Source organism: Copadichromis virginalis, linkage group LG7 (genome assembly GCF_057382275.1).
Source record: "Copadichromis virginalis isolate Kocher_CV1m ecotype Utaka linkage group LG7, C_Virginalis_male_GT1.1, whole genome shotgun sequence".
In the NCBI taxonomy this organism is placed as follows: domain Eukaryota; kingdom Metazoa; phylum Chordata; class Actinopteri; order Cichliformes; family Cichlidae; genus Copadichromis; species Copadichromis virginalis.
In genome coordinates this window covers 42,051,201-42,076,120 of record NC_140624.1, presented here as the reverse complement: position 1 = coordinate 42,076,120, position 24,920 = coordinate 42,051,201, and the positions used below count along the sequence as shown (strand labels likewise).

Below are 24,920 nucleotides of genomic sequence, written 5' to 3'. Positions count from 1 at the left end.
AGACATGTACACACACACATGTACACACTAAATATACATATGTATACATATACATACATATATACCTGCACATGTCCATACACATGGAAGGTCCATTATGCATGAAGTGGTGACCATGGATGTTCACAGTGTCCAGTGACTTATGACATCGTGATTGAGGAGTTAGAGTCTAACTGCTGTTGGGATGAATGATCTGCGAAAGTGCTCCTTCCTGCAGTGAGGGTGTTTCAGTCTCTGACTAAAGGAACTTCTCAGCCCACTCACATACTCATGCAGTGGGTGATGTGGGTTGTTCATGATGGATGTCAGCTTTACTAACATCCTCCTCTCGCCAACCACCTCCACAGACTCCAGGGGACATCCCAGCACGGAGCTAGACCTCCGCACCAGTTTGTCAATCCTGCTCTTGTCCCTGTCTGTGCATCCACTCCCCCAGCAGGCCACTGCATAGAAAAGGGCAGATGCTACCCCAGTGTCATAGAATGTCCTTAACAGAGTCCTGCAGACTCCGAAGGACCTCAGTCTCCTCAGCAGGTGGAGTCGACTCTGGCCCTTCTTATACAGAAGTACCTGAAGTCTATGATCATCTCCTTTGTCTTGCCGGCGTTGAATAGGAGTACGTTGGTCTCACACCAGCCAACAAAGTCACTGATGACCCCCCTGTATTCCTGATCATTCCCGTCTGATATGCATCCAATGATGGCTGTATCATCTGAGAACTTCTTTAGATGGCAGTCGTCCGAATTATAACAGAAGTCTGAAGTGTAAAGGCTGAACAGGAAAGGTAGGAGAACCGTGCCCTGTGGTGCCCCCGTGCTGCAGATTACCACCTCGGACACACATTTGGTATGAACACCTTCATTGTTCAACACAGCCTGAACTCTTTTAGGGAAATGTTCTTATAATTTCTTTAAAGAGACTTCAGGAATAGTTCTCCAGGCTTCCTGAAGGACATTCACAACTCAAGTGGTGTGTTTGGGATCACTGTTGCGCTGAAAAATGAGAGTATTCCTAATCAGATGCTTTCTAGATTGATCCATGCACCATGTAATTCTAAGTCTGATCATCCCCGCAGACCCAAACCATGATAGAGTCTCCACGTTTCACAGATGGATGTAGACACTCACCGTCTCCTGATATCATCAGGAGAGGCACCTCTCAGATCCTGTGTCAGGATTTTTTCCTCTTTAAGGATTTTTAAATTCTGTTCATCTGCTGTACATAGCTTTTTTTAGACCTGACACAAGTTCTCACAGCCCTCATTAGTACCTGGGCCTCTTCCTGGCCCAGGAACTGCTGGCAGTCCTCACCGAAGCTTTCCCCAGCTTGCAGTCTCCCATTACATCTGCCATTTTCTTTCAATGAAAACTGTCAAAACTAATTGAGAATGTCATCTATTCCTTCATTTGTCCAATTTCTTCAAATTATTTAAGGAAACACTGCACACCATGCACATATGTGCCAAGTACGTGCTAAAAACTCTTTCGGAATCACCTAATTGGGGCTAAAATGCTATTTTATGCCTGTCACACTGCATTGCTGTTGATCATTTTCTGGAAATTTAAGTAAAGAAATGGTAAAAAAAAAGTGTTTTAGGGGCAGGGGTCTAATAATAAAGTCTCTAAATAGACTATTTAAAATGTTTTATTTTCCTAAGTTCTCTGTTATGTGTAGACTGATGCTTCAATTATTCATCATTCCTCTGAAAATGGTCAGAAATGTCTTCAGAAAGAATGCAATAAAGTCCAGGTCTATGGAAGCAAATTACTGAGGGGTGGCACAAATTTCTGCACATTACCAAATGTTATCCACAGAAATAAAAGGCTAAACAACGTCCATGTTGCATGTGGTAAAAAGTTTTAATTCCAGTAGTTAGTCTGCATGTACAAATATCTATAAAAAGTGAACACTATCACTCTTTGTATGTACAATTTGCAGCATGAGGTTAACTTGGGACTGCTAAGAGGCAAGAAAGACGATACAAGACAGAGATTATTACCACCTACACGTCTATCACAACAGCCTGTCTCCAAAATTTCATTCAAGTGCTTGGAAGTCACTTTTACTGTACATTTGTCCTGCAGCAATAGGATGCATACATACATACAGGAGGCAGAAAATTCATTGCAGCATTGCCATGTTTCAAACACTATACAATCAAACCATGCAAAATACATCACTGAGTACTTCATTTTCATTTCTATTCAATATATCTATAGTCTTAAAAATCTTCATGTGCAGCTTATGTGGATAAAAAACAAAAACAAAACAAAACAAAAAAACAAACAAACTCAACAACACTAATATTTTTAATGTTAAACCTTGTGTTTTGTTAGGGAGTATCTGGGTATCTGTTCAGGCTGTCGACTGTTAGAACGTTTTCAGCTTATTTATTTGTATCTGCATGGTACACTTTTTAGCTATAGTATCATATTCTTTGGAAACAGCTGCAGAATTTTAGGAAAATAACAAAGGTTGAGGAAGAAATCTTAACTTAGAGTTTGACATTTAGGTAGGACAAACACCTAGCGGGGTATGCAAACTTACATTAAAAGACAAAGTGGCTTCGAAACAGACACAGAAATAAATTAACAAGGAAACCACCACACATTTGTAGTATTAAAAGCCGTGCTGGGGGAGATAGAGTAAAGGGTGAACAGGAAAAAGTCAGTTTTATCACATCATCTTCTACCAGAATCCTTCATTTCGATGCATGCAGTGTGAAATTGCGAGGCATCTTCCAGAAAAATGGCTTGTATGCCTGTGTGTGTGTGTGTGTGTGTGTGTGTGTGTGTGTGTGTGTGTGTGTGTGTGTGTGTGTGTGTGTGTGTGTGTGTGTGTGTGCGCACACTGTAAAGTGCTCAGCATTCATTTTGCATTCCCCTGATAAGGTACAGCTGAATCATCAAACAGAGGGTTCTTCACCTCCATCTCTCCAGTCTGTTGAGAGAGCGCAGAAAATGAGCAGCCAGTCATAAAACATTAGGAATGATCAGTGCTGTAAATATGTGTATGCGCGACTTTATGCGTGCGTTTACTCACTGGTGCAAGTCCGGGACACTCGTATACTGTGAAGTCACCTCCCACCTCTTCCTCATCTGATGTGCCCTCAGTTTCACTGACTTTCTGTTCTGGCTTGTGACTAAAAAAACGAATCGACACTTGAGTTAATGTGGAGGTGATGGGGTCAAAGGGCACAGGGAAAGGATGTGGTTTAAAGTCTATAAAAAGGCACAAAGGTGTTGCAAAAAGAGAGAAAGACAAAATAGCAAATAATTTACTTTCCCATTGAGAGCATCTGCTGTTTTTGATGTTGATAGTGAAACATTTGAGCACTTTGGGCCAGAGTCTTATCTCCCATCTGTGGAGCAAACAAAAGCAGGAAGTGTGGATCACACATTTGAAGACAGAAGCCTCAGCTCACAAACCTTGTGGTTAAAGCAGAAGAAGAAGTGAGAAACAGAACTAATAATACCCGTTAGGCAAAGCTAGAGATGGGCGCTTACCGAAGTACCACTGGCAGATACACCCGCCCCTCCAAAAGCAGGGTAGTCTACCTTCTCGGCAAGATGTGATTCTTTTTGAAACCTGTGGGCATCATCAGCTTCTTTTAATACTTGAGGGGGTTTTCCACTTAAAAACAATCTTAAACACAACCTCAGAGCTTATGGTAGGTTATGGTGACAGCAGATTTAAGCAGGTTCTGATCTCACGGCCACGTCAAAGAGTTTCTGAATGTTCTTGCACAGCATGTGTCTTTATAACTTTAAGTTATTAAATGCATAAAACCAAACAGGACTAAACATTTCATAGATTATACTGCATGTAACTGTGTAAACTATTAGTTCTTTTTGACTTCAAAATGTAAAATAAATGACTTTTTTTTAAAAATATAAATTAACTAACTGCTGTATTGTTGCAAACACACTAGATTTGGCTTTGTGTTGCACTCACTTCATTTCAAATGAGAATTTCATATTCTGGTAAACTTTATTCAGCAGCTTTCTCTTGCATTACTTCAGATTTTCGGTATTCACACTTACTTGATGTAGCAGACAGTAGCCAGGATCACTGCCACCGTTCCCACCACCACACACACAGAGATGATAACTGCAAATTGATACAAAGAAAGAGGTAAACAGAGGGGAACAGAGCCTGTTAGGGGCAAATAACAAGTAAGTGAGTGAGAAACTGATAACCACTGTGCTAGGCATTTATGATGGCTAATTTAATTACCTGTTAGCTAATTCGCTCAGTATAATTGGACATCAAAATGATGCGCAACATTGACGACAGTGATAAGATCTTCTAAGGCAAACTTAGAGCTAGGAGGCAACAAAACGGCTTGATAAGAAATAAGACAAGGCCCAATTTTTTATCTGGTTACACCCTAATGTTGCACCAGAAACCTGAATTTCCTGCTAACAGAGAAAAAGTGGTTTTTTCCCTTTGTGGGTACACAGAGAAGCCTCTTGAAGCCTCTCGCTGCAAACATCAGGCCCCTTGGCACTGTTGTGTACTGAGTACATGAATTTATACTCACTAATAATTACGGTGTCTGCCATGGGTGCTGGCACAGGTATAGGCCCAGCGCGGCCCTCCACATCAGCGGTCCAGGGTTGTGGTGTTGCTGCATTAGAAGATGGAGCTGCAGTGGAGATATTCAGGCTTTCACTTAACATTATTCCCTGTATCTTCTTTTTGTGTTTGGAGGCATCCGTCTTGCTGTTTTTTCTATCTGTTCCGGAAATAATGGCGACTGGAAAGAGAGAGTAGGAAGCAAAAACAGCAACAGAGTCACAATCACAGGTTACAAGTAAAAGGAAGGAAAAGCATTATCTGATCAGTCAAAGTGCTTCACAGATGACTGGTATGCAATAATCAGACAGCTGAAATGTAACATGTAGCATAACATAATAAAAGAAACACTTCAATGGGACACAAAACACTCTATGAGCTTTAAAAAAACCAAAAAAACAATAATACTCAAGCCTCTGTCTCAAATGGAGAATAATGTGTGATTACCACTTCTATACGATTCTGCTGCATTTTTCTTACCTGGATGTTTGGATTGCTTTCTTGTTGTTTGTTGCTTCATCTCCAACACTTCCTGTCTCTCAATGATGGAGTGAAGGAAGTCAATTTCTTCATCCAGGTCATAGGCTTTAATCTTATCTAAAGATGAGAAAAGATTCAGACGTTTTACTGAGAGAATTAATGAATTAAACCACCGATTATAAAAAGCAGTAACAATCGCAGTGAAAGCCAAAGCCTTTAACAATGAACTCATTCATATAGCATACAAATTGGATAGTAACCACAGACTAATTTTACAGTGGCTTGCAAAAGTATTCGGCCCCCTTGAATTTTCCCACATTTTGTCACATTACAGCCACAAACATGAATCAATTTTATTGGAATTCCACGTGAAAGACCAACACAAAGTGGTGTACATGTGAGAAGTGGAACGAAAATCATACATGATTCCAAACATTTTTTACAAATAAATAACTGAAGAGTGGGGTGTGCGTAATTATTCAGCCCCTTGAGTCAATACTTTGTTGAGTCTGGGGCTGAATAATTTATTGGCCAAGTATATGCGCAAACACATACAAGGATTTGGTTCTGATCAATGGTGTCTCTCAAGCACAACAATGTTAGCAACACAATATATGAGCAACAAAGAGTGTACATAAAGAGTAGTTGCAGTCTGGCAGTGTGAAGCAATGTGACAGTTCAACTATATACTATATAATGAAATGAAAAACAGCAGCTAGAATCTCATACGACACAATTAGGACAACATTACTCTCTTTGTCCAGCTGGTCTTCTCAGTTCCCAGATGTTTACACACTGTTGTGTCAGAGAGTTTGCTAGACAGTGGTCCTTTCCCATCTTATTGTAGAGACGTGTTAATGTACATTTTACACGTCTTCTATGTTCTATTGTGAATAAAATCTGGGTGTATGAGACTTGCACATCATTGCGTTTTCAAGTTTTGCAGAACGTTACTTGCATCAAGGCTTCCTCTCCTCCAACCGACTGACTATTTGGATTTCTTCTCTCTTTGTTTTTGTCATCTCTTTTCCGAAAGGTCTCAGAAACACAACTTTAAAGTTAATCCAGTTTAGTGACTGAAGGTGACAGGTGACTATTGTTGTAACCAGGGGAGGGACAAGCACGGAGCGTTTGCATATGGTTGAGGAATGTATGCATAGATTTGCATGTGTTTTGACTCTCAAGTGACAAACAGTGAGCATGCTCGTGCCTTCTTTTCTCTGGGGGACTGATTAAAAAGGACACAATGCTAAACTGTTGTTAACAGCCCTTTAGGCCAGACAATGAGTCACATTCTTGCAGGACAGCCAAAGGCTCCAGGGCGACCGGGGCCGAGAGCGTGTGTGTGGCCACAGGAGGAAGCACCGCAGGGGGGCAGGAGCAATCAGCCAAACCCTGGCTTCACTGGGATCCAGTTGCTGCCTTCACAATAGACCCCACAGCTCACTGCTAATGGTGATAATCAAAGAGTTGTTTCCCCCTGTAACACTTATCTGCTATATATCAAATGCTATAATTTGATATTATTGCTGTTTGCATATAATCCTAGTGAGACAAGAAGCCTCGAGTAAAATAAAGAATCAAAAGAATTAAATCTAACTACATGAACGATAATACATTATATCACCATTCAGCATTATTCCCATGAGATTCTTGTTATAAATAAAATTTATTTGATAGAGATGATGCTCTTTAAATTACAGCCAATTTCAATTTACAACTTTTTTCCTAGTTGAGTGTTTAAATACACAAAAATGTTTTACAGTATTCAATTACATAAAACTACAACATTATAGAGATAAATGACTACAATCAATACATATTTCTCAGGATCAGAACAGAAATATAATGAAATACAAATAAAAAGACACATTAAGTAGAATACTCTTTCCTAAAATCTTTACTGTGAAAGATTTAATACTTAATAGTATTTTAAGAGAAAATTAATGAATCACTCAAAGCGTTTGAGAGATTCTGATTTTTAAAGGTTGTGTCAATGATGACAATGAAGAGCCTTTTTTATCCATTCATCCTGTCTGATCCTTGAAGAATACCCATTCTATTTTTCAGCACAGGTTACTTTTCTCAGTCAACCCCTCACACAATCAACATCCTGAACAAATATTTAGCACAGCGTGCATTTTAAAAACTCCCAAGGAGAAAAAAAAAGGCACGGAGAGCACCACTCAATCCAACTAAACGAATGCGTTATTACGCCAGCACTACATTAATGATTACAGTGTCACTTTCCCTCCAGAAGGCTGGCCATCTGGCCAAGCTAATGCGTGTGATATGACATGCCAGCACTTTCACTGAGTGCTTTGTTACTGTGTCACCCCCCCTCGCCCCTCCAATCACACACACCACCACAAAAACACTACCACACACACACAAACACACACATACACCATTGGCTATTTAGTGCACTCCATAGCAGGTGTCTGTGGAGGCGGGACGTACCATCTGTACCCTGCAGGTGGATAAGAGCACCAACTGTGCCTCTGTGGTCGGCAGGAGCGTGTGGAGATGTGGGTTTAAATTCTAGTGAAACACACAAGAGTAAGTAGAGCCTGGCTGGTGGTGTCACAAATGTGTGGTGTTACTAAAAAAATCTGCAGCTGATATGTAAAAAAAAAAAAGTAAATAAATAAATAAAAGTATTATATTTAGAAAAATCCCTCAGCATCCCACCGAGGCTAAGGTTGATCATTCACCCAACAAAAGTGGTGACTGTAAAATGTGGGTGGATTGTCACTCACCAAGTATGGACACCTCTCCTTCTGAAAGAGAGTTTCGCCACCGGCCTGATAATGACCCATAACCTCTTGCGAACACCCAGGGGGCAGTTGGGTACAACAAACAAACATTAAACATCTCAAAGGGCAATATGGGTCACACACACATGTGCTCTTTTCTTTTCCCACTTAAAAACCATTCACATTTCTTCCTCCCACCCAAGAAAATCACACATGTACACACAGACATGCACACTTACTTCCTCCTTTCCGTAAATGACTGACTTATCGGATTAGTCGCCTCGTTTGCAGGTTCTTGATTAATTCTACAGAAATGTCAAAAATACTATGACACAATTACATGTTTTCAGACCAAAAACGGAACAAAACAAAACGAGGAAGAAGCTCTCAAAAAAGTAAATATTTATATTGACTATATCACTGCTCCTTTATAAATTACAAGCTATAAAGCGATTAAACCTAGTTTTATGTCAGCATGCTTAGAAGCAGCAGGACAAGAAGTAACTGAGCTCTGGCCTGTTAATGTATAATCGGTGTGTCCTGCTGCCACCTAGTGTGTAGTTGAATTAATGGCGGTAGACAAGATGGAGACTAAGCGTCAATTCAGGGTTTTTGCAGCACAGTACTTTTTTTTTTTTTTTGGCACGACCTCAAGAAATTTAAGCCAAAAAACAAGGAGAAACCTGCCAGCATTGTAATATTATTTTTAACCTGACCTTTTTTTTTTTTTTTTTTTTTAAACTGGTCTTCATAATCATCAATCATAATAGACACACTTACTGCCTTTACTATCTGGAGGTGGCTCACACTTACATTCACTCCCAAATGTTTAATTCTGAGCCAGGAGTAAAACTAACAGTTGAAAATATTCTCAGATTTTCTAAAGATCTGTGACTAAACAGTGCTGGTCATGGCTCTGAGATCAGTACATGCTCTTTTCTGTGGGTTTGGAAAAAAGGTCAAGAAGACAATTAAGCCAGAGGAAAGAAACCAAAAAAAGGTCACAGTTTAATCAGAATCTTGTATTTACTTTATAAGGTGGTGAGTGGAGGGACTGGTGCGTAGTTAAAATGCCATTCTGCCACTTCATCTCTCAAGTTGGTTCCTGTGTACTTTATAATTGTAGCACCGAGCCATTATCCACCTGCTATAAAAGTTAGTCGCAGCTGAGTGCACGCTTTTAGGTCAGTGCGAAACCTAACCAGCAGAATTTCTATCACAAATAAAGAGCCGCACCTGTTTTTCCATGCATACTTACACAAAATGACGACGCCTACTAATATAAAGAGAAAATAAAAGTCTAAGAAGCTGGCAATAAATCACGCAGAATGCGCTGATCTTTTCTCTGATCAAGTCTTAGAAAGGCGATTTTTAGAGGTCAGTCAGTTATTAAAATCTGCAAATATTCATACTGATACTGTTATGTAAAATAACTACACAAAGCAGCAAACCCAGCATAGCAACAGTAGCTGTAAAAATGAAAATTTAATTTCAGGTATATAATAGACAACAGAGCCAAATTTATTTGATTTCTATCAACTTCTGTTTCCTGATTTTCAAATGTCAAAAAAAACAACAAAAGTAACAAAAAACAACAGCTGTAATATTTGCTGAGGGCAAATGTTCTGATGGTAAAACTGATAAAAATGAATCACGTAAACTGATAAAATGAGTCATGCTTCTTTCTCTGGTACATTCACTACATGTACAAAGTACTGGGCCACAGTCCCACCTAGCCATGCAGTCTGCCTTTACAAACATCTGCAAAAGAATGGGTCATTCAACAGAGCTCAGTGATTCAAGTGTGGTACTGTATTAGTATGCTACTGCTACTGCAAGAAGTCAATTTTGTGGAATACCTTCCTAGGTATTCCACAATCCGCTGTAAGTCGGATTAATGCAAAGTGGAAGCATTCAGGAATCAGAGTAGAAGTAACGCCAAGGTGACCCAGTACTTTTTGACCACTTAGTGTTGAGCATCATACACATCATTGATGATTTACAGGCTGTAAAACATGTTACATGGGAGTTATTTTACTTTAAGTTTTACAAAAGTAGAACAGCAGGAGTGGTATAAATGGCGAGATTGATTAACTATGATAAATCTGTATACGAATAACATTGACAAAAAAAGAGCATCAAACTAGCTCACTATGTTTTTACACACCACGCTGCATTTAATCATTAGCTCTTATGAATCTATGCTCTCCTCCACAATGTCTCTTTTGTCCCGTCTTCCTCCCCTCACCTCAAGCCAGTCGCGGCTGATTGCTGTCCCTCCCTGAGCCTGGGTCTGCCAGAGGTTTCTTCCTGTTAAAAGGAACCTTTTCCTTCTCCTTATAGCAAAATGCATGCTCAAAGGGATTTCTCTGTATTATTGTAGGGTCTTACCTTAGAATTTAAAGCACCTTAAGGTGAGCTGTTGCTTTAATTTGGCGCTTTATACATAAACAAAACGGAATTAAACTGAATTTCAGATGGTGATCATATTTTTTCTTGTTTTTAATACAGTGTGCCTTGTTAACATTTCATCGAGTCACAGAAAAGAAAAACAACAACAACAAAAAACGAGCTCATTTGTAAACAAACTGAAATAATGGAAATTCGGGTTACAATTTTTCTCGCCTCATCTTACAAAAGTATATGGCTGCAGGATATTTTCAACTGTCAGCATGTCATGGCCTTTTTGTTATTGATGGCTTGGTTTTATGTTGCATTATACAAGTCAGTATGAGCATGTGTACCTAACGGGGGGGGGGGGGGGCAGTCTCACATAGCTCCATGTAGATATAAAAGGCAAAAAAAAACAAAAAAAAAACTCCTGAAGAAAGCGATTGCTGTGCCTTTAGCATATACGGTTTCACAGCAAGCATGCAATCAGGTGACACAGCTTTCAGTCATACTGTGTGTTGACAAATGGCAGTGCACACCTCTATGTCAAACACAGGCTGGCCCAACAATAAACAATAAAAAAGTGCTGCTTGCCTCGCTTGCTCCACTTCCAGTGCTTGCTTACAAATAACTTTGAACAGTAGAAACTCGACAGTCGACTGTCACCATAGAGGCGAACAGTCACACAACAGAATTTTGATCTAAAAATGTAAGTAATCACTCCTTTAGTTGGAACAATAGGAATGACCTCAGAAGTGCAATATGCAGGACGTAATATAGCAGAGGTAGCCACAGCCCCGTGCAAAGAAAATACACCAAAAACCTACAGAGTGTATGAATGAATCTGTTACAGTTCCTTTTGTGTGTGTTTGAGGGCATGTGCATTTGAATGTGAAAATGAGAGAGAGACTCATGTGGATCAGTGTATTCTGCAGTGTATTCCTAAAGTGGTTTATGTAACCACTTTAGGAAGCTTAGAGACCTATGATGTACTAGATTCACAGCACCACATACATAAACATCACAGAGACACAAAAGCAGAAATGCCACCCAACATTAAAGTAACTATACTAACCGATTGCATCTTATCATCCCAGCGGACAGTTAATAATCCTCTCTCCTTCTGCATGATGTGACCTTTTATCCGCTGACACTTATCTCCCCCTCTTGTTTACCTCGCTCTCTGATGCTGCTGAGAATAATTTGAGCCAAGTTCGCACTGGATCCTCTCCTGCTGCAAATCTATATAAATTATTAATCCTTAAAAAGCCACATGTGGCCCACCAGCTGACATAAACACACACACGGTTCAAACACGCAAACGTTCACGCTCCTGAACACAAGATGCTGCCTTTTCTCTGTCCAACGTCTGTTGTGAAACGTGGAGTGCGTGTCAGCAGTGTAATGCCACGTCATGAAAATCTGAAAAATAGCATTTATTTCTGCAGCTTGGCTCTTTCACTGAGAGATATTGGATTCAGTGATGGAGATGAAGGTTAACAGAGACAGAGAGAGAGAAAGGCATGTCATCTGAGTGATTAAGGCCGCCAGTGCGGGGGCACTGCACGTGTGTGTGCGTGTTAGATGTAGCAGGGGCAGGGACGGATTACAATACAGAGAGAATCAGCCTACGCCATAGTTGCCAGAGGCATTGGAGGAAGAAGAGGGGGGTGAGCGAGGACCACAATAAGATGCCCTGGCAAAGAATCACACCATTAGGATAAGACATTAGCACGTTTGCCTGTTTATTATCAGAGAGAAGCCATTTGAACCTCACACAGGTAACCAAACTTCAGAGTGTTATTACAATATGCACAAAGAACTAGTCCAAAATTCTCAGTTTATTCTTGTCAAGCTGATATATATATTTTTTTATCTCAGTTTTAACTCTGCGAATCCAAAGACTGGAGAGTGACGTGCATGGCAAACAGTCACAGAATTCAAATGTTCCTAATTATTAGCTGCCCTTTCACGTCAATGATTAATGATTTTGTCAGTAAAAATTATATACGTTTTTAAACTAGCTGATCATTTCCATCCCGTGCACTGGTTTTATCCTGGTCCTCCAGTTTTTCCCACAGTTGAAAAACATGCTGACAGGCTTAATGAATTAAAGACACTCACACAGTTTATTTCAACAGTTTTACTTCCTAGTGCTTAAAAAAAAAAGGTTGGAAATGTTTGAAGATAACCAAACAAAATTACAGTTGTTCAGTAGAAGAAAAAGACTCGTGAGATTATCGTGTGGTGGATAATATCTAACAACACCACATTACTTCTGTCTTAGTTAAGTCTTTAAAATCAAGTGCTAGTTTGAGCTGTAATGTCCTCACAGGAACTGAGGAGTTTGTGAGCATAGTAAGTGCAGAGCCGTGTGAGAGCACGCTTATCTTTTTCCCCCCCCCACATACCATAACGCACGCAGCGTCCTTCCTCACTCTCCTGCAGAGGAGATCGGCAGGGACCACAATCTGAAGAACCACGCTTGCAGGAGTCGCGCCCCTGTTTAGCACAGACTGAGCGACACCCGTGGGCTGCATGAGAGGAGTGAAAATAAGTCTCATCAGCACCGCAGTCACACTGATGTGATGCAGAAACGATGCTTTTAACGTGGCGGTGAAATAGCGCTCTTCACGTTGAACGAATAAGAAATGCTTCACCATTACTGTCAGTCCTTTTATTAGTGTCTCTGTTTAGAAATAAAAGACCTGCTGTGGAACACAGTGTCTGTTGATGTCAGAGTTACATCACAGCTTCACAGAGATTTGGAAAATTGTTTTAAGAGTTCAATGTAACCTCTTAGGTTTAATATTGTCAGTAAGAGAGCCACACTTTTTATAGCTATCTGGATTTTATAACGCGGTGAGCCCCACCTGTTTGGCCGTCGATATCTGGTTAATCACTTGACCTGATTACTGCCGGTTTCACAGAGCTGCATCTGGATATATACACAAACAGCATGACAGACACACAAAAGAGGGAGTGGGTCACAGAACCACAGCAGGTGTGTTGGTGGCAGAGGGCAAGTGGAGCTCTGGTATGTTATCAGAGTGGATAATGAGCCCAGCAGTGCTGCACAGCTAAAGGTGAACAGCACAGCGGGCAGTGGTGCCGGCTTAATGAACACGAGGAGACTCCAGTATTTCCAAAGAATAACAGGTCAGGGCTGGTCAAGTATACAGTGTAATATACGACTACTGTAAAAACTTGGCTCAAGCTAGTGAGGCTGCCACAGCAGGGACTGAGTTTAGGCTCCTAGGAAAAGGGTGAAGGTGCAGCATTGTAGAGCAGGGGTGTCAAACATTAGGCTCAGGGGCCTTTCATTTACTGCAGGAGCATTTCTTCATCATGTGGAAAAACTGGCACATACTGTTGAAAGTGCGCTGACAAAATAGGGAGTTTGAGTGGCCCACTTAAGATCAAAGTGAGCTACATGCGGCCCATTACGTAAAATCAGTTTGAAATCCCTGCTGTAGAGGAAGGGATATGCTGTACTCATAATGTACGGAAGAAAGGAAAAGAGTGCACTTAAAGAAAATTTCATCTTGATTATCTTGTTTTCTTAACAGCTGTAACCCAAATTTGTATCTGAAAATAAAATTTGATTACCAAAAACATCACAAAACATCAAATATTTAAGAAGTTAAATATGACATATAAAGTTAAACTTGTTTACCACCATAAAAACACTCAGAAAACCATTGGCGTAAAAGCGAGATCACAAACTTGCAATTTTTTGTTTGCCGCTCATTTCCAAACTGGTACTGCTGATCTGTTCAATTCATTTCTTCTCGTCATGTGGATATAACCCAAACGTTTTTTTGGTCCATCTTTGTTAAATTCATCACATTTTCAAGGCAAAATTTATGAAGTGATTTAAAAGATTGTAGGTGAATTAGATGATTCATTCTTTGAATAATAAACTTTTTTTTTTTTTTTTTTTTAAACAGACTTACAGTGAAAGTCTTTACTCAATGAAAATCTGACACTCTCAACAGCAGCACATACACATAACACATTTGACAAGGTTACACACTGCCACGACTTTGCAATCGGCAGATGGGCACACATCCACATCTTCTTATGTCACTGACTGGCCTGGCCTGCGAGTGAAGGGCGAATGTGTAATCTGAGAACACTGTTTGACAGACAATATCTGGAGATAATGGAAACCATGGGCTTATTTTTGTGAACCATTGGTGGCTGACAAAAAGAAAATGGTTTATTAATCATCTATTAGCGGGAAAAGCAAATATTTAATTATGATTTGCTTTAGAGTAGCACGCAGGTAGAAATCTCCCTGAGCATCCTCGATTCAAAGTCACACTCTGTTCTCTCCAGTTTGCACTGAAAAGCAGCAGCGCTGTCACCTCCATCTTTCACCACCTGCTTAGTTATTCCACAGCACTGTGAGTGTAGCATGCTCATGCACCAAATTCCCCTCATTTCTAATTACAAGATTAGAAGTTCTCTCTGTTGCTTCTTTCCACTTCCTTCAATCTATAACCTTACAGGGAAAAAAGCATCACTAGAAAGAGCTTACTCTGTCCTTGTCCTTTTATGCAACTGCAAAAACTTACTTAACTGACTGAGTACAGCTCATTGCTGGGTATGTGTTTGCTGTAAGACCATGCAAATGCACTTAATTCAGAATTCGCCAAAATTTAGATCGACTTTCTTTTTTTTTCTCCATGTGAAAACAACACTGGTAGCTCCTATTCTTACTCCCAAAGACAAGCACAGAGCCAGTTTCGGTTTAAGAATGCCTTCCTCTTCTAAACAGCCTTTCAAGCTTATCTGTCCTCTCTCATTCTCTCTCCCAACAATCAGTCAGTTTTCTTTTTTCCCTCCACCAATTGTTTATTTATTTAACACCTCTTTGATCACAAGCCATTTAGGCCCAGATTAGGTGTTGATGAATGCACTCATGTCACAGATCAAATAAGCTGTTCTCATCTGTAAATGTGAGTTAATCAGTCCACTACTTTGGTCCCGAGGTGCTTTGGTTGCCAGTGGATGAAGCCTAATGCTGTGGTTCTCAATGTAACAGCACAGGACAGCAGTGCTCTAAAATTCTGCCATATGCTCAGAAATGTTATAGCTGCTTGCGGCAATAAAATAAATAAAAGCAAACCACAGTCATCACCATGTGGCACAAATCATTATCAGGCAACTTAAGAAATGATGATGATGATGATGATTTTATACCTTTAGACTTAAAGAAAAATGTAATTTTTGCCTCCATCGTGCAGTAAATACTGATGATGAAGTGAAAGAGGTTACGATTTCTACTGAGTCACTCCAGAGTCTCTGGGGTTTTTTAAGGAGTCAAGTTTTAAGCTTCAAATTTGTTTCTTGGACTCTAGTAGAGTAGCTTTGCATGATTTACTTTCAAAATTATCCTTATTTATCTTACACTGGCTCCTTGACAAGTCATTTTAGCTCCTTGTCCTTTTTCTCTTTATGTCAGATTTCTTCCACTTTTAGTCCAAACGCCAGTTAGCAGGGGCTTGTGTGGACCAGAGTTGACCATATAAGGATATGTGCTCTCATGACATCATACAGAGCCATGGGTACAAAAAACCTATAGTGTAAACTAAACATTTGTAACAGAAACATTGAGTAACAGAAATTACTTATACTGGCCTTAGCATATGAAACACTGTAACCATTAAAAAAAGCTCACATCCCTGTAATGTTCAAACAAAATTACACAAGACAATTCTTCATTTGTTTGTCATATAAATTTTACAAATGTCAACAAAAGATAAGAACAATTTCATTCCTGTCAAAGTTAGGGATCGGGATTTTTTTTCTTTATTTTTAGCATCCTGATTATAATAAGACTGCTAGAATTTCAGCACTTCATCTGTTATTCATCATGTGGGAAGTTAATGTGCTGAAACCTACTGCAGTCACATGAGCGAGGAAAATTATTCACCTCACGCACAAGCAGCCATACATACACAAACCCACTCTCCGTGCTCATGAATGTGTGAGGCTGACAACGGAGCGAAAATGATGGTGAGAGGTGCAGCAGTCAAACAGAAACTGCATGCATTACCATTTTCTAGCATAAAAAGGTTTATACAATAATTAATCTGCAGTAGTAGGCCTTTGGTTCTCCAGAAAGCCAAACCGCAAATACATATGATGATACTTTTCTAAACACACCTGAACAACATGGCCCTGAGTGCTTAATCCACTGCATTATGAGAAATAGCTAAGTAAATACATGCAGTGGGCATTAGTTGAAGTGTACCGTATTTGCCTAATGCTGAACATATGTTATTAAATCAGCAGAGATGTGTCCCAATTTGCTTCTGTTCAGTCTACAGGCATCGGTTTTCCTCGCGTATGTTCTGAGCTGTCAAGGCCACCATAAATGAACAAACAAAGATGCTCAACAACATGACAATCGTATGACCAAGCTGCTCAAATCTGTTTGCGGCTGTGACAAAAGGAGTCATCGAAGTGAACGTCAAACAGGCAAAGAGGTGGCCTTGCGTCCACACAGTGTTGATGCTAATTAGGAAGCTCAGTTAAGATGACAAAGGAAGAGGAATATAAAACAAGACAGAACAAGAGATGGAGAATGGATACACATTAATAATATAGATACACATTTGAAAAAGCAGATTTTCTGCACTAGATAAGGACGTTTAGTCTCAGCTAAGACAGAGGAGGTGTGAAAAAAAAAAAACATTATGCAACTCAGGGACTCAGAAGTCCTTGGAACAAGTGAAAAATGACTTTACTAACCATCTGCTGCTGCTGTTGCCAGGCTGTGTGCTAAGCAGCAGCTTTGCCAGCAAGAAATGAGAGGCAAGCAGAGGCATTCTCACACAGCCTGGTACACACCTACACTCCCAGACCAACACTAAGACACATGCACACAAAAAATCTTTGATTTTTTTTTTCTCTAACTTTTGTCACATTACTGTGTACACATTTAAGCTGTTCTACAAATACAGTAAAATAAACCACACAGCCATGTGTGTGAATGTAAGCGAGTTAGAGGAAGCAGGAAATGGGTATGCCAGGAGGACCATACACTCCCATTGTGTTCATTTCCTGACCCTTTGATAGCAGATAGGAAGCAGCCCAACAGTCCAAATCAAGTGAAAACATTAAAGAGGTCTGTGCACAGCTCCTCACTTGATATAGTCCCCATGGATAGTAAATTTGACTCGATTTGAGTGTTTTTATGCTTGCATATGCGGCTTTTTGGAATTCTGTTTATCCACTATGCTCTAACAAATGCCAACAACATGTTTGTAGTGGTTTGTTTTCCCTGGCATCTGCTGGAAAAAGACCTGCTAATGTACGCTACCATGGAAGTGGATTACAGCAGAATAATGTAACACGAGCCAATATGTTGGTCAAGTCATTATAAAGAGCCTCAGAACAAGGATGGCTGTCAAAACCTCATTCTGAAGGAAGTGAAATGGGAAAATCATGCTAAGAGAGAACAGAACAAAAGCCAGCCAACATCCAAGGAAGAACTTTGGATGATAAAGTTGGGCATTTCAAATATTGACTTTCTAGCTTGTCAGAATTCTGCAAATTTGGTCTTTGCCTTATCTACTGCATTTCCATTTATGCATGCACATCTCAACAAATCCAAACACCTACTTTCCATTTTCTTCGCAAAATATAAAGAAATTAGCTAGAAAAAAACCCCAAACACATTAGGACATTTTATACAGCTGGGATAATTTCCCTTTTCTGCAGTTAAATGATTATAAGGTCGAAGAAAAACAGACTCAACAGAAGTTTTTACCCACAGGCCGTCAAACATGCCCTACCTCCACCCTGATTGGAGGATAACTGTACTGCCAACACTCATGGACATTACACCTCATATATAAACCAGATTTCTATTTATACTTCAAAGCAACCAACATCCCTACCTCTTTAAACTGTATTTATTATAACCTTATTTAGTATAGTTGCAACAGCACCCCCCTACTCAATGTGCAATATCACTGATCACACTGCACCTGCTCCTCAGATGGCATGTATGTATATATATATATATATATGTAAGCGTGTATGTGGAAATATGTGTGTGTATGTATGTACGCATGCATACATGTATATATACACACATATATGTATGTTTGTATGGGTGTATCCGTATGTTTGCAGGTGTATGTATAACTGTAAATGTAAATTTGTCTGTGATTGTGTAAATACTTATGCTATTGTGTACTTCACACACATGGAGAAATGCCAAACAGCCTTTCATTGTTCTTGTAACAGTGACAATAAAAGCTATTCTATTCTATTATTTAAAACCACTTCTGATTGGACATAGAGGCAGTTTGTCAAGTGGCAGCAACGTATAGGTTTCAGAGTCAGCTTTATTTATCGCAGAGACAGAAAAAGTGGACATATTAACTGTTCTGTAATCCCCAACCCACTTGCCTCATTTCTCAGAAAACCATGCCAAAAACCCTGAAGCCAAAATATAGAGCTGTACGTGGCTATAAATGGCTGAGGTTGTGAAAACTGTCTACATTATCATTTTCAGTAGCGTAGGTGTTAGTTTCCCTCGGTGATCTGGTACGATGATTCACCTAAAATTAGGGTGGAAAATGGGGCATGATTTACACCTGCTAGTCATGCGAGCAAAAGCTCAAACAGACATGCAGAAACACAGGCAGTCGTGCTCAAAAGACAGAGGCAGGAAATACACTGGTAGCTTAAGGCAAATTACATTTTTTTATTTATTTTTTTTTACATGATGGAAAAATGAGGTCGAACAAGGTTTTGTTTTATACTACTGCCAATCAGGCCCATACCTCGTCTGGCTTATCACAGTCTGCCATTTATATTTCTGTTCCAGTAACTTCTGTCATTTTAGACAATGATGAGTCTAACCCATTACACGGGAGACAATTACTATGTCATTATCATTAGAGTGAAGCAAAGCAGCACATCCCACAGCGAACAGAACAGAGGTTAAAGTGATTAAAACAATGGCGGTGTGCAGGCAGCAAATGAAAGCTCCTTTATTTTGTCATTTTTCCCCCCATTTTATTTTTCATGGTCATCTTGTTTGTTTGCTCCTGGCACGATCAGTTGTTGCAGTACAATATTTCAAATATCCATCCTACGATATTCATTTAGTGAGTCTTATAAAATATTATATATTAGATTGACTAGTGTAAATAATATCGATCAATAGAGGCAGGCATTCCTTCTAACTATATGCACAACGGAAAGAGTGCAGTGAAACCCATGCATGAGGTATTGCTAGTAGTTGTATTTAAAATCAGGCTAAACCGATGCAGACATTCTTGTTAAGGATGTGGCTACACGCAAATGCAAACCTGCTGACAGAGAAAATTTGGTGCTCTGAATTTTCACCTTTTACTACACAGCAGTAATCAAAAGAAAGAAGTGCAGAGAAACTAATTGAAGGTAAAATTCTGCTGACTCGGGTTTGATCAAACGTGTGTGTGTTTGAAATTAGCTAATTGTGGCTTACAGCGCGAGTGAAATGAGTCAGCAAAATACACAGCCGACTTGGGGGATGTCACACCGAGATATCACTGAAAATGATCATCTGGTTAGGGGGAAAGCACTGAGGTCACTGCAGCTCCCACATATTAAGGCGATGCTTTCGAGTAAAAATTGTCAACGTAACATCTGGGGCTCCGTGCAGCTGTGTCTTGGTTGTTCAAAAGTTCATCTGACTGTAGTAAAAGGCTTTTAGCTTATATGTTAGGACCAAACTGGACTGCACTGGAGTGAACTGGAGCAGAGTTGTTGGGGGGAAACTCTGTAAAAAACCCAGGAGAAATAAAGACACAATGAGACAAGGTTACTTTTTATGCTTTAACGTGCGCACGGGTGAGCTGCAAAGAACAACTCACGTCGTGAACAGAGGCTTGGCACTTTTTATAGAAAAGACAATGAGAACAGGATAAGAAAATAATAAACAGATAAAATAAACAACTCCATATGTGGCGCTAGTCTCGTCAGCAGAGAGCTGGGAGAAAGCTGTGAGAGATAAAACAATCTAAAACAATATGTCCTCGCTGGGAAAGTCTAAGAGGATAATTCTAAACTAATCTAACCATAGACAAAGGGCAGAGAAAAGGCATCTTTGTACATTTAAAAGAAGGTAAAGAAACATAGAATCATTTTCCACTAACAAGAGTGAATGAATGGATGTTGAGAAAAAGAAAGAAACAAGCACACAGAGTCCTTCATTTCTTGAAAAGATAGCTCTAGATGCTCTGTAAGTTAATTTTGGCCCTTTAATTTCCCAGAGAGGTCTGCTAGTCCACAGAATGCTCTCAAATACGAGGGGGAGTGGGAGCCACTGCAGCAAAACCTTGGCTGGTCACTTATTTTTCCAGACAAAGACCTCAGTGAGATAGATCAATATTATTGGTAAGTGTTTCCTGGCCACTGGGTAATTTCAATAATTTTCCCTTTCTCTACCGAGTGACATCTAATCCCACCAATGACTGCACAAACCACATAACAGGTTCATATGAAACCAGAACGAGCACTTTCTTATCTCTGATCTGCATTTTGTCTTAGAAACAGAGTTCATAAAGACTCCAATTAAAATAAATAAATAAATAAATCACGGTATCTGTGCAAATCGGTGTATGAATTTGGTCATTTTGCTCAGCAGATGCTGAGTAGCCTAAAATAACTACTATTTCCTTACTGTTTTGAACAGAAATCCCCTTGCAAGCCCTAGTTAATCCACTTGTCTTGTTCCTCATTCCAGACAGATTTTTTGAGCTCATGTTTCCTGAAGTCTGCTCAGCAGTGTCACTGACTGTACAGGTGATAGACCGCTTCAGTTATGTCATTTCTAAAAGAGCAGTTTTGTTTTTAAACCCAAAGGAAAACACAAATGTCTTTACACACATAGCAGGTCTTTAACCGTATCCACATGTGAACATACTGTATGTAAGCTTTACCTCGTAAGAATATACAGTGATACCAGACAGTGTATATTAACCCAGTGAGAGTTGTTTAATGTCCTGTGTTTTGTTTTGTTTTTTTAAATCAAAAGACAACAGATGAGTATTGTTGCTGTGCGTGTTTAAAGGAGAGCGCGTGTGACAGCGAAGATATAGATCCTAATCCTAGTGGCAGAAACAGCCGGAGGCAGAGGCTTTCTGAATACTAATCACTCCAACTCTATGTGGGTTTAATGAATGACAAACTTGGCATTTAAGTGTGGCAGCACAATAATGACCAGACTCATTCTGAATATTGAGAAGTGGAGATGATGCTTCTAATATGAAATGCTAAAATTAGACAAACAAAGCTTTTTTTTTTTCCGAGTGAAAAAAGGTGACTCTCCTGGCGTTGCTAATATAGTACACACCCCTGAGCCTGAATTACACAACAACCTCTGCGTGCTAAATTTATTCTGTATCTTGGCCACCAGGATAGACATACTTTATGTTATCAGTTGGTTAAATTGAGGTTTTGGATTACTTCCATCCCAAAAAACCCCAGTGTTCAGTGAAAGCTCTATGGCTTACTTAAGCACGATGATGATGTGTCAGTGCCTCCTGAATAAACCACCTGATTACATTGGCCCATTCCCAGTCTCTACGTCTACAGTCTTTTAAGGGCATTTCTCCGCAACAACAGCGACGGCTTTGGCCTTTCCCGTCATCAAAATGTTAAGTCCGCTTTCCATAAGTCTTCTCTTCATGCACAAGAAAGATCATTTTGCTTCACAGTTTTAGCTTTCTGATGTCAAACACATGTCTTTCAAGGGAAGCTAGTAAGCGTATAAACTATCACTGAAAGAGCAACCAAACCTAATCTTATAGCTCAATAGAAACCTGAGAATTTAAAAAAATATTCCATCCTAAAGAAAGTAAAGAACTGGTCTCAACATATTCAGCGACCACTTCTTTAAATTTTTGACATTCAAGCAGCAGTTTCTCAAATGGCCTTGGCTACCAAGAAAGCACAAGACAGAGCAAATTCACACCATTTGGAGCCCAGGGGATGTCAGTGAAGTCTGCAAGGGTTTACTGCTTATTTACATAATTTACATCTATTCCAGGAATATAAAGAATTGGATATATTCACATTACTATGGGGCATGTTATCGGCAAGAATCTGTTGACACGTATAATGATACAGGGTTGTGAATCAGTATATTGCAATGTGTATTCCATTAATTCAGTGGCATTAAAAAAGTAAACTTTTCAAAGAAATGAGACCTAACAGGACACGGGGCAACACAAATGAACCACTGGCTGCTACAAATCTGTTAAGTAAACTATGATTTACACGTAGATGAATCAACACAGTGTTCTAAAGCTTACTATTGTACTCAGCTGCATTTTCTTATACCCAAAATCCTGTCTTGACTTGTAACAATATTAGTCTTTTGCTGGAATTACTCAGAAGTAGCCACAGAGTGGCAGAAACAACCTGGCTACTGTTATTGGTCCTTTTTTGTGGCAGTCATCATTAAGGTGCAATTCCATCTTTCTTGGGATGTCAATCAAATAGCCATTGGCACTGGATTATTGACAGTAATTCCAGAAATTCCATGAATATCACGATTACTGTTAGTACCGATGTATCACAGCATCCCTTTCTGCTGTGACTGAAAACCAAGAATTTGTACTGCATTTCGTTTAAAGCTTTCATTTCTCCAAGCCGTCGTACATCAGTCAAAGTCCATTCACACTGCACATGCAATACTTCAAATGTAAACACTACGCACATTTCATTTGTCACAAAGCACATCAGAGCACACGCCTTGAACAACCACTTTAAATTGAAAACAGGCTTCTTCTTTTTACACATTCATTCTTATAGAAATCTAAAAAATATACATTAACATCAACAAATTCATACTGGTTTGGGTCAATAGAGGCAGTCAATGTTGAGTATAGTGTGTGTGTGCATGTGTGTGTGTTGATGGGTGCATGCCTTTAATAAAAGATAAAGATTACATGAATCCAGCTGTTGGTTCTCCCACGGGTTTTCTGCATTAATGGCTGAGAAGCAGATTATCGCCCCTGCACATATTAACAGCAACCATCTCTGTGTGGTAAAACATTAGACACACACACTCACATATAAACCTGCAGCCTGGTAGTTCCCACATACTTAAAAATTGCCCACTTGGTTTACACATCACTTCATTTGTCTTACATTTTATAGGGTTATTGTGACATTAACAAAGGTGCAATTGTCAGCACAGAACAGCCTGAGTAACCTGACAAGGAAGTAAATTTGAATTTTTGGCCTTTGTCTTTCCATTGTGCTCTTGTCACTCATTCAGATTCACACGCACTTGCTTAACCTGCCCTCAGCAGCAAGACACATACACAACCAAACGAACACCATAACCAACAATTAAAGTGTGAACAAATCACACTTGTATAGTTGCACATCTCTTCCCCGCGTTAATAACAAAAGCTCTTTGGTGACACGTCCTAGTAGCGTTAATTGGAGCGACAGACAGTCGCGCTACAGCTGAAAACAAGCTCAGGCCACGGATGTTAAGGTGTCCCGTTGGGGATTTACCTGGCAGTCTAGCGCTGACGGGGATGACACAGAGGAGGACCGCGGAGAGCAGCGGCAGCAGCAGCGAGGCCCGGCGCCTGCGCCCGCACCTCGGGCTGGAGAACAGCAGCATCCTTGGGTCTTTTCGGGGACGTTGAACCGCAGACGGGGACGGGGTTTGTTGTCATTCCCCCATCACTTCTTCTTCTTCTTCTTTTTTAAGGTTTTTGTTCTCTGATGCAGGAGAGCTTCAGCGCAATGAGCCCACAGCGATAAGCCGAGCACGTCGCACCGAAGTGCAGTCACACACACACTGCGCACCGTAATCCTTACAGTGCTAAAGATAGCGGAGCTTCAGGCAGGGGAGGGGAGGGTATGTGTTTGACGTGCTGCCTTCAGGGCCTTCTCGGAAACTTACAGATAAAAATACCGACTCCCCTTGACACGTTTACAGTTTGAACATATTTGTTTTCTTTTTTCATCACAGCTATAATTATGCAGACAGTGAGAGGCTGATAATTCACTTCAAATACATTTTAATTGTTTGTTATTGAAAGTCATTTGAAATCAATTTAGTTTCTCTTATTTTAGCCAAAATGAGGTCCACCTAAGCAAAAGTAAGTTGACATTTTAACTTAAAAGCTTTTCTATGGACAGATGTTGGTCAGGTTTTCATTAGTTAAGCTGAAAAGGTCTACAGTATAATATTTCGCTTTCTGTATTGTCATAAGGACGAAACAATATGATTTTTTTTATGACTTTACAAAAATATTGGGACCTAATTTCACAAGTTTCTTGAAAAGGAAAAGCTGCCTTCACTGGTGCTCAAATTCTTCTAGTTTCAAATGCTCCAGTCAAACAGGAGAAATGAAAACGTGTCAGGGTATCATGTTAAATGTATAGGTTAAATACGTGTGACAGATAAAGCCTTTTATAAATGATGGAAAATTCCTAACCTAACCTCAATCATCATGATGTCTTAAATCTTAAATCACAGATTTCCCACATGCACCTGTGATATTATCTTAACTAACTTCATTGCCGTGATAGCCAGGACATTAATTTAAAAAGAAAATGCGTGTACTGAATCATCCGAAGTTATACAGAGATATTTCTACCACCAGATCGAGATCGTGTCTGATCAGATTCCCACTTGCACTTGAATGCAACAGTTTACCGAGCGATTACAATCAG

The 24,920-nt window shown here is 39.8% G+C and overlaps 1 protein-coding gene across 1 annotated transcript; it reads right to left on the bottom strand.

Moving 5' to 3' along the window:
* Positions 1-1,840: 1,840 nt before the first annotated feature.
* On the bottom strand, positions 1,841-24,075 carry npdc1a (neural proliferation, differentiation and control, 1a). The gene is made up of 8 exons (XM_085463446.1): positions 23,748-24,075; positions 5,059-5,175; positions 4,544-4,759; positions 4,044-4,110; positions 3,507-3,588; positions 3,282-3,361; positions 3,043-3,142; positions 1,841-2,940 (listed from the first exon to the last, which is right to left on the bottom strand). Exons 1-8 carry the CDS (start codon positions 23,857-23,859, stop codon positions 2,869-2,871), a joined length of 846 nt encoding a protein of 281 aa, XP_085319572.1. The 5' UTR covers positions 23,860-24,075; the 3' UTR covers positions 1,841-2,868.
* Positions 24,076-24,920: the final 845 nt, after the last annotated feature.

What these genes read in the sequence shown, in the direction of transcription:
- npdc1a (XM_085463446.1), bottom strand. Translation starts at nt 23,859, where the DNA reads ATGCTGCTGTTCTCCAGCCCGAGGTGCGGGCGCAGGCGCCGGGCCTCG. An exon ending in GCTACTGTCTGCTACATCAA is followed by an intron (nt 3,589 to 4,043) that starts GTAAGTGTGAAT and finishes TGATGCCCACAG; the next exon opens with GTTTCAAAAAGAATCACATC. An exon ending in CAGATGCTCTCAATGGGAAA is followed by an intron (nt 3,143 to 3,281) that starts GTAAATTATTTG and finishes TCGTTTTTTTAG; the next exon opens with TCACAAGCCAGAACAGAAAG.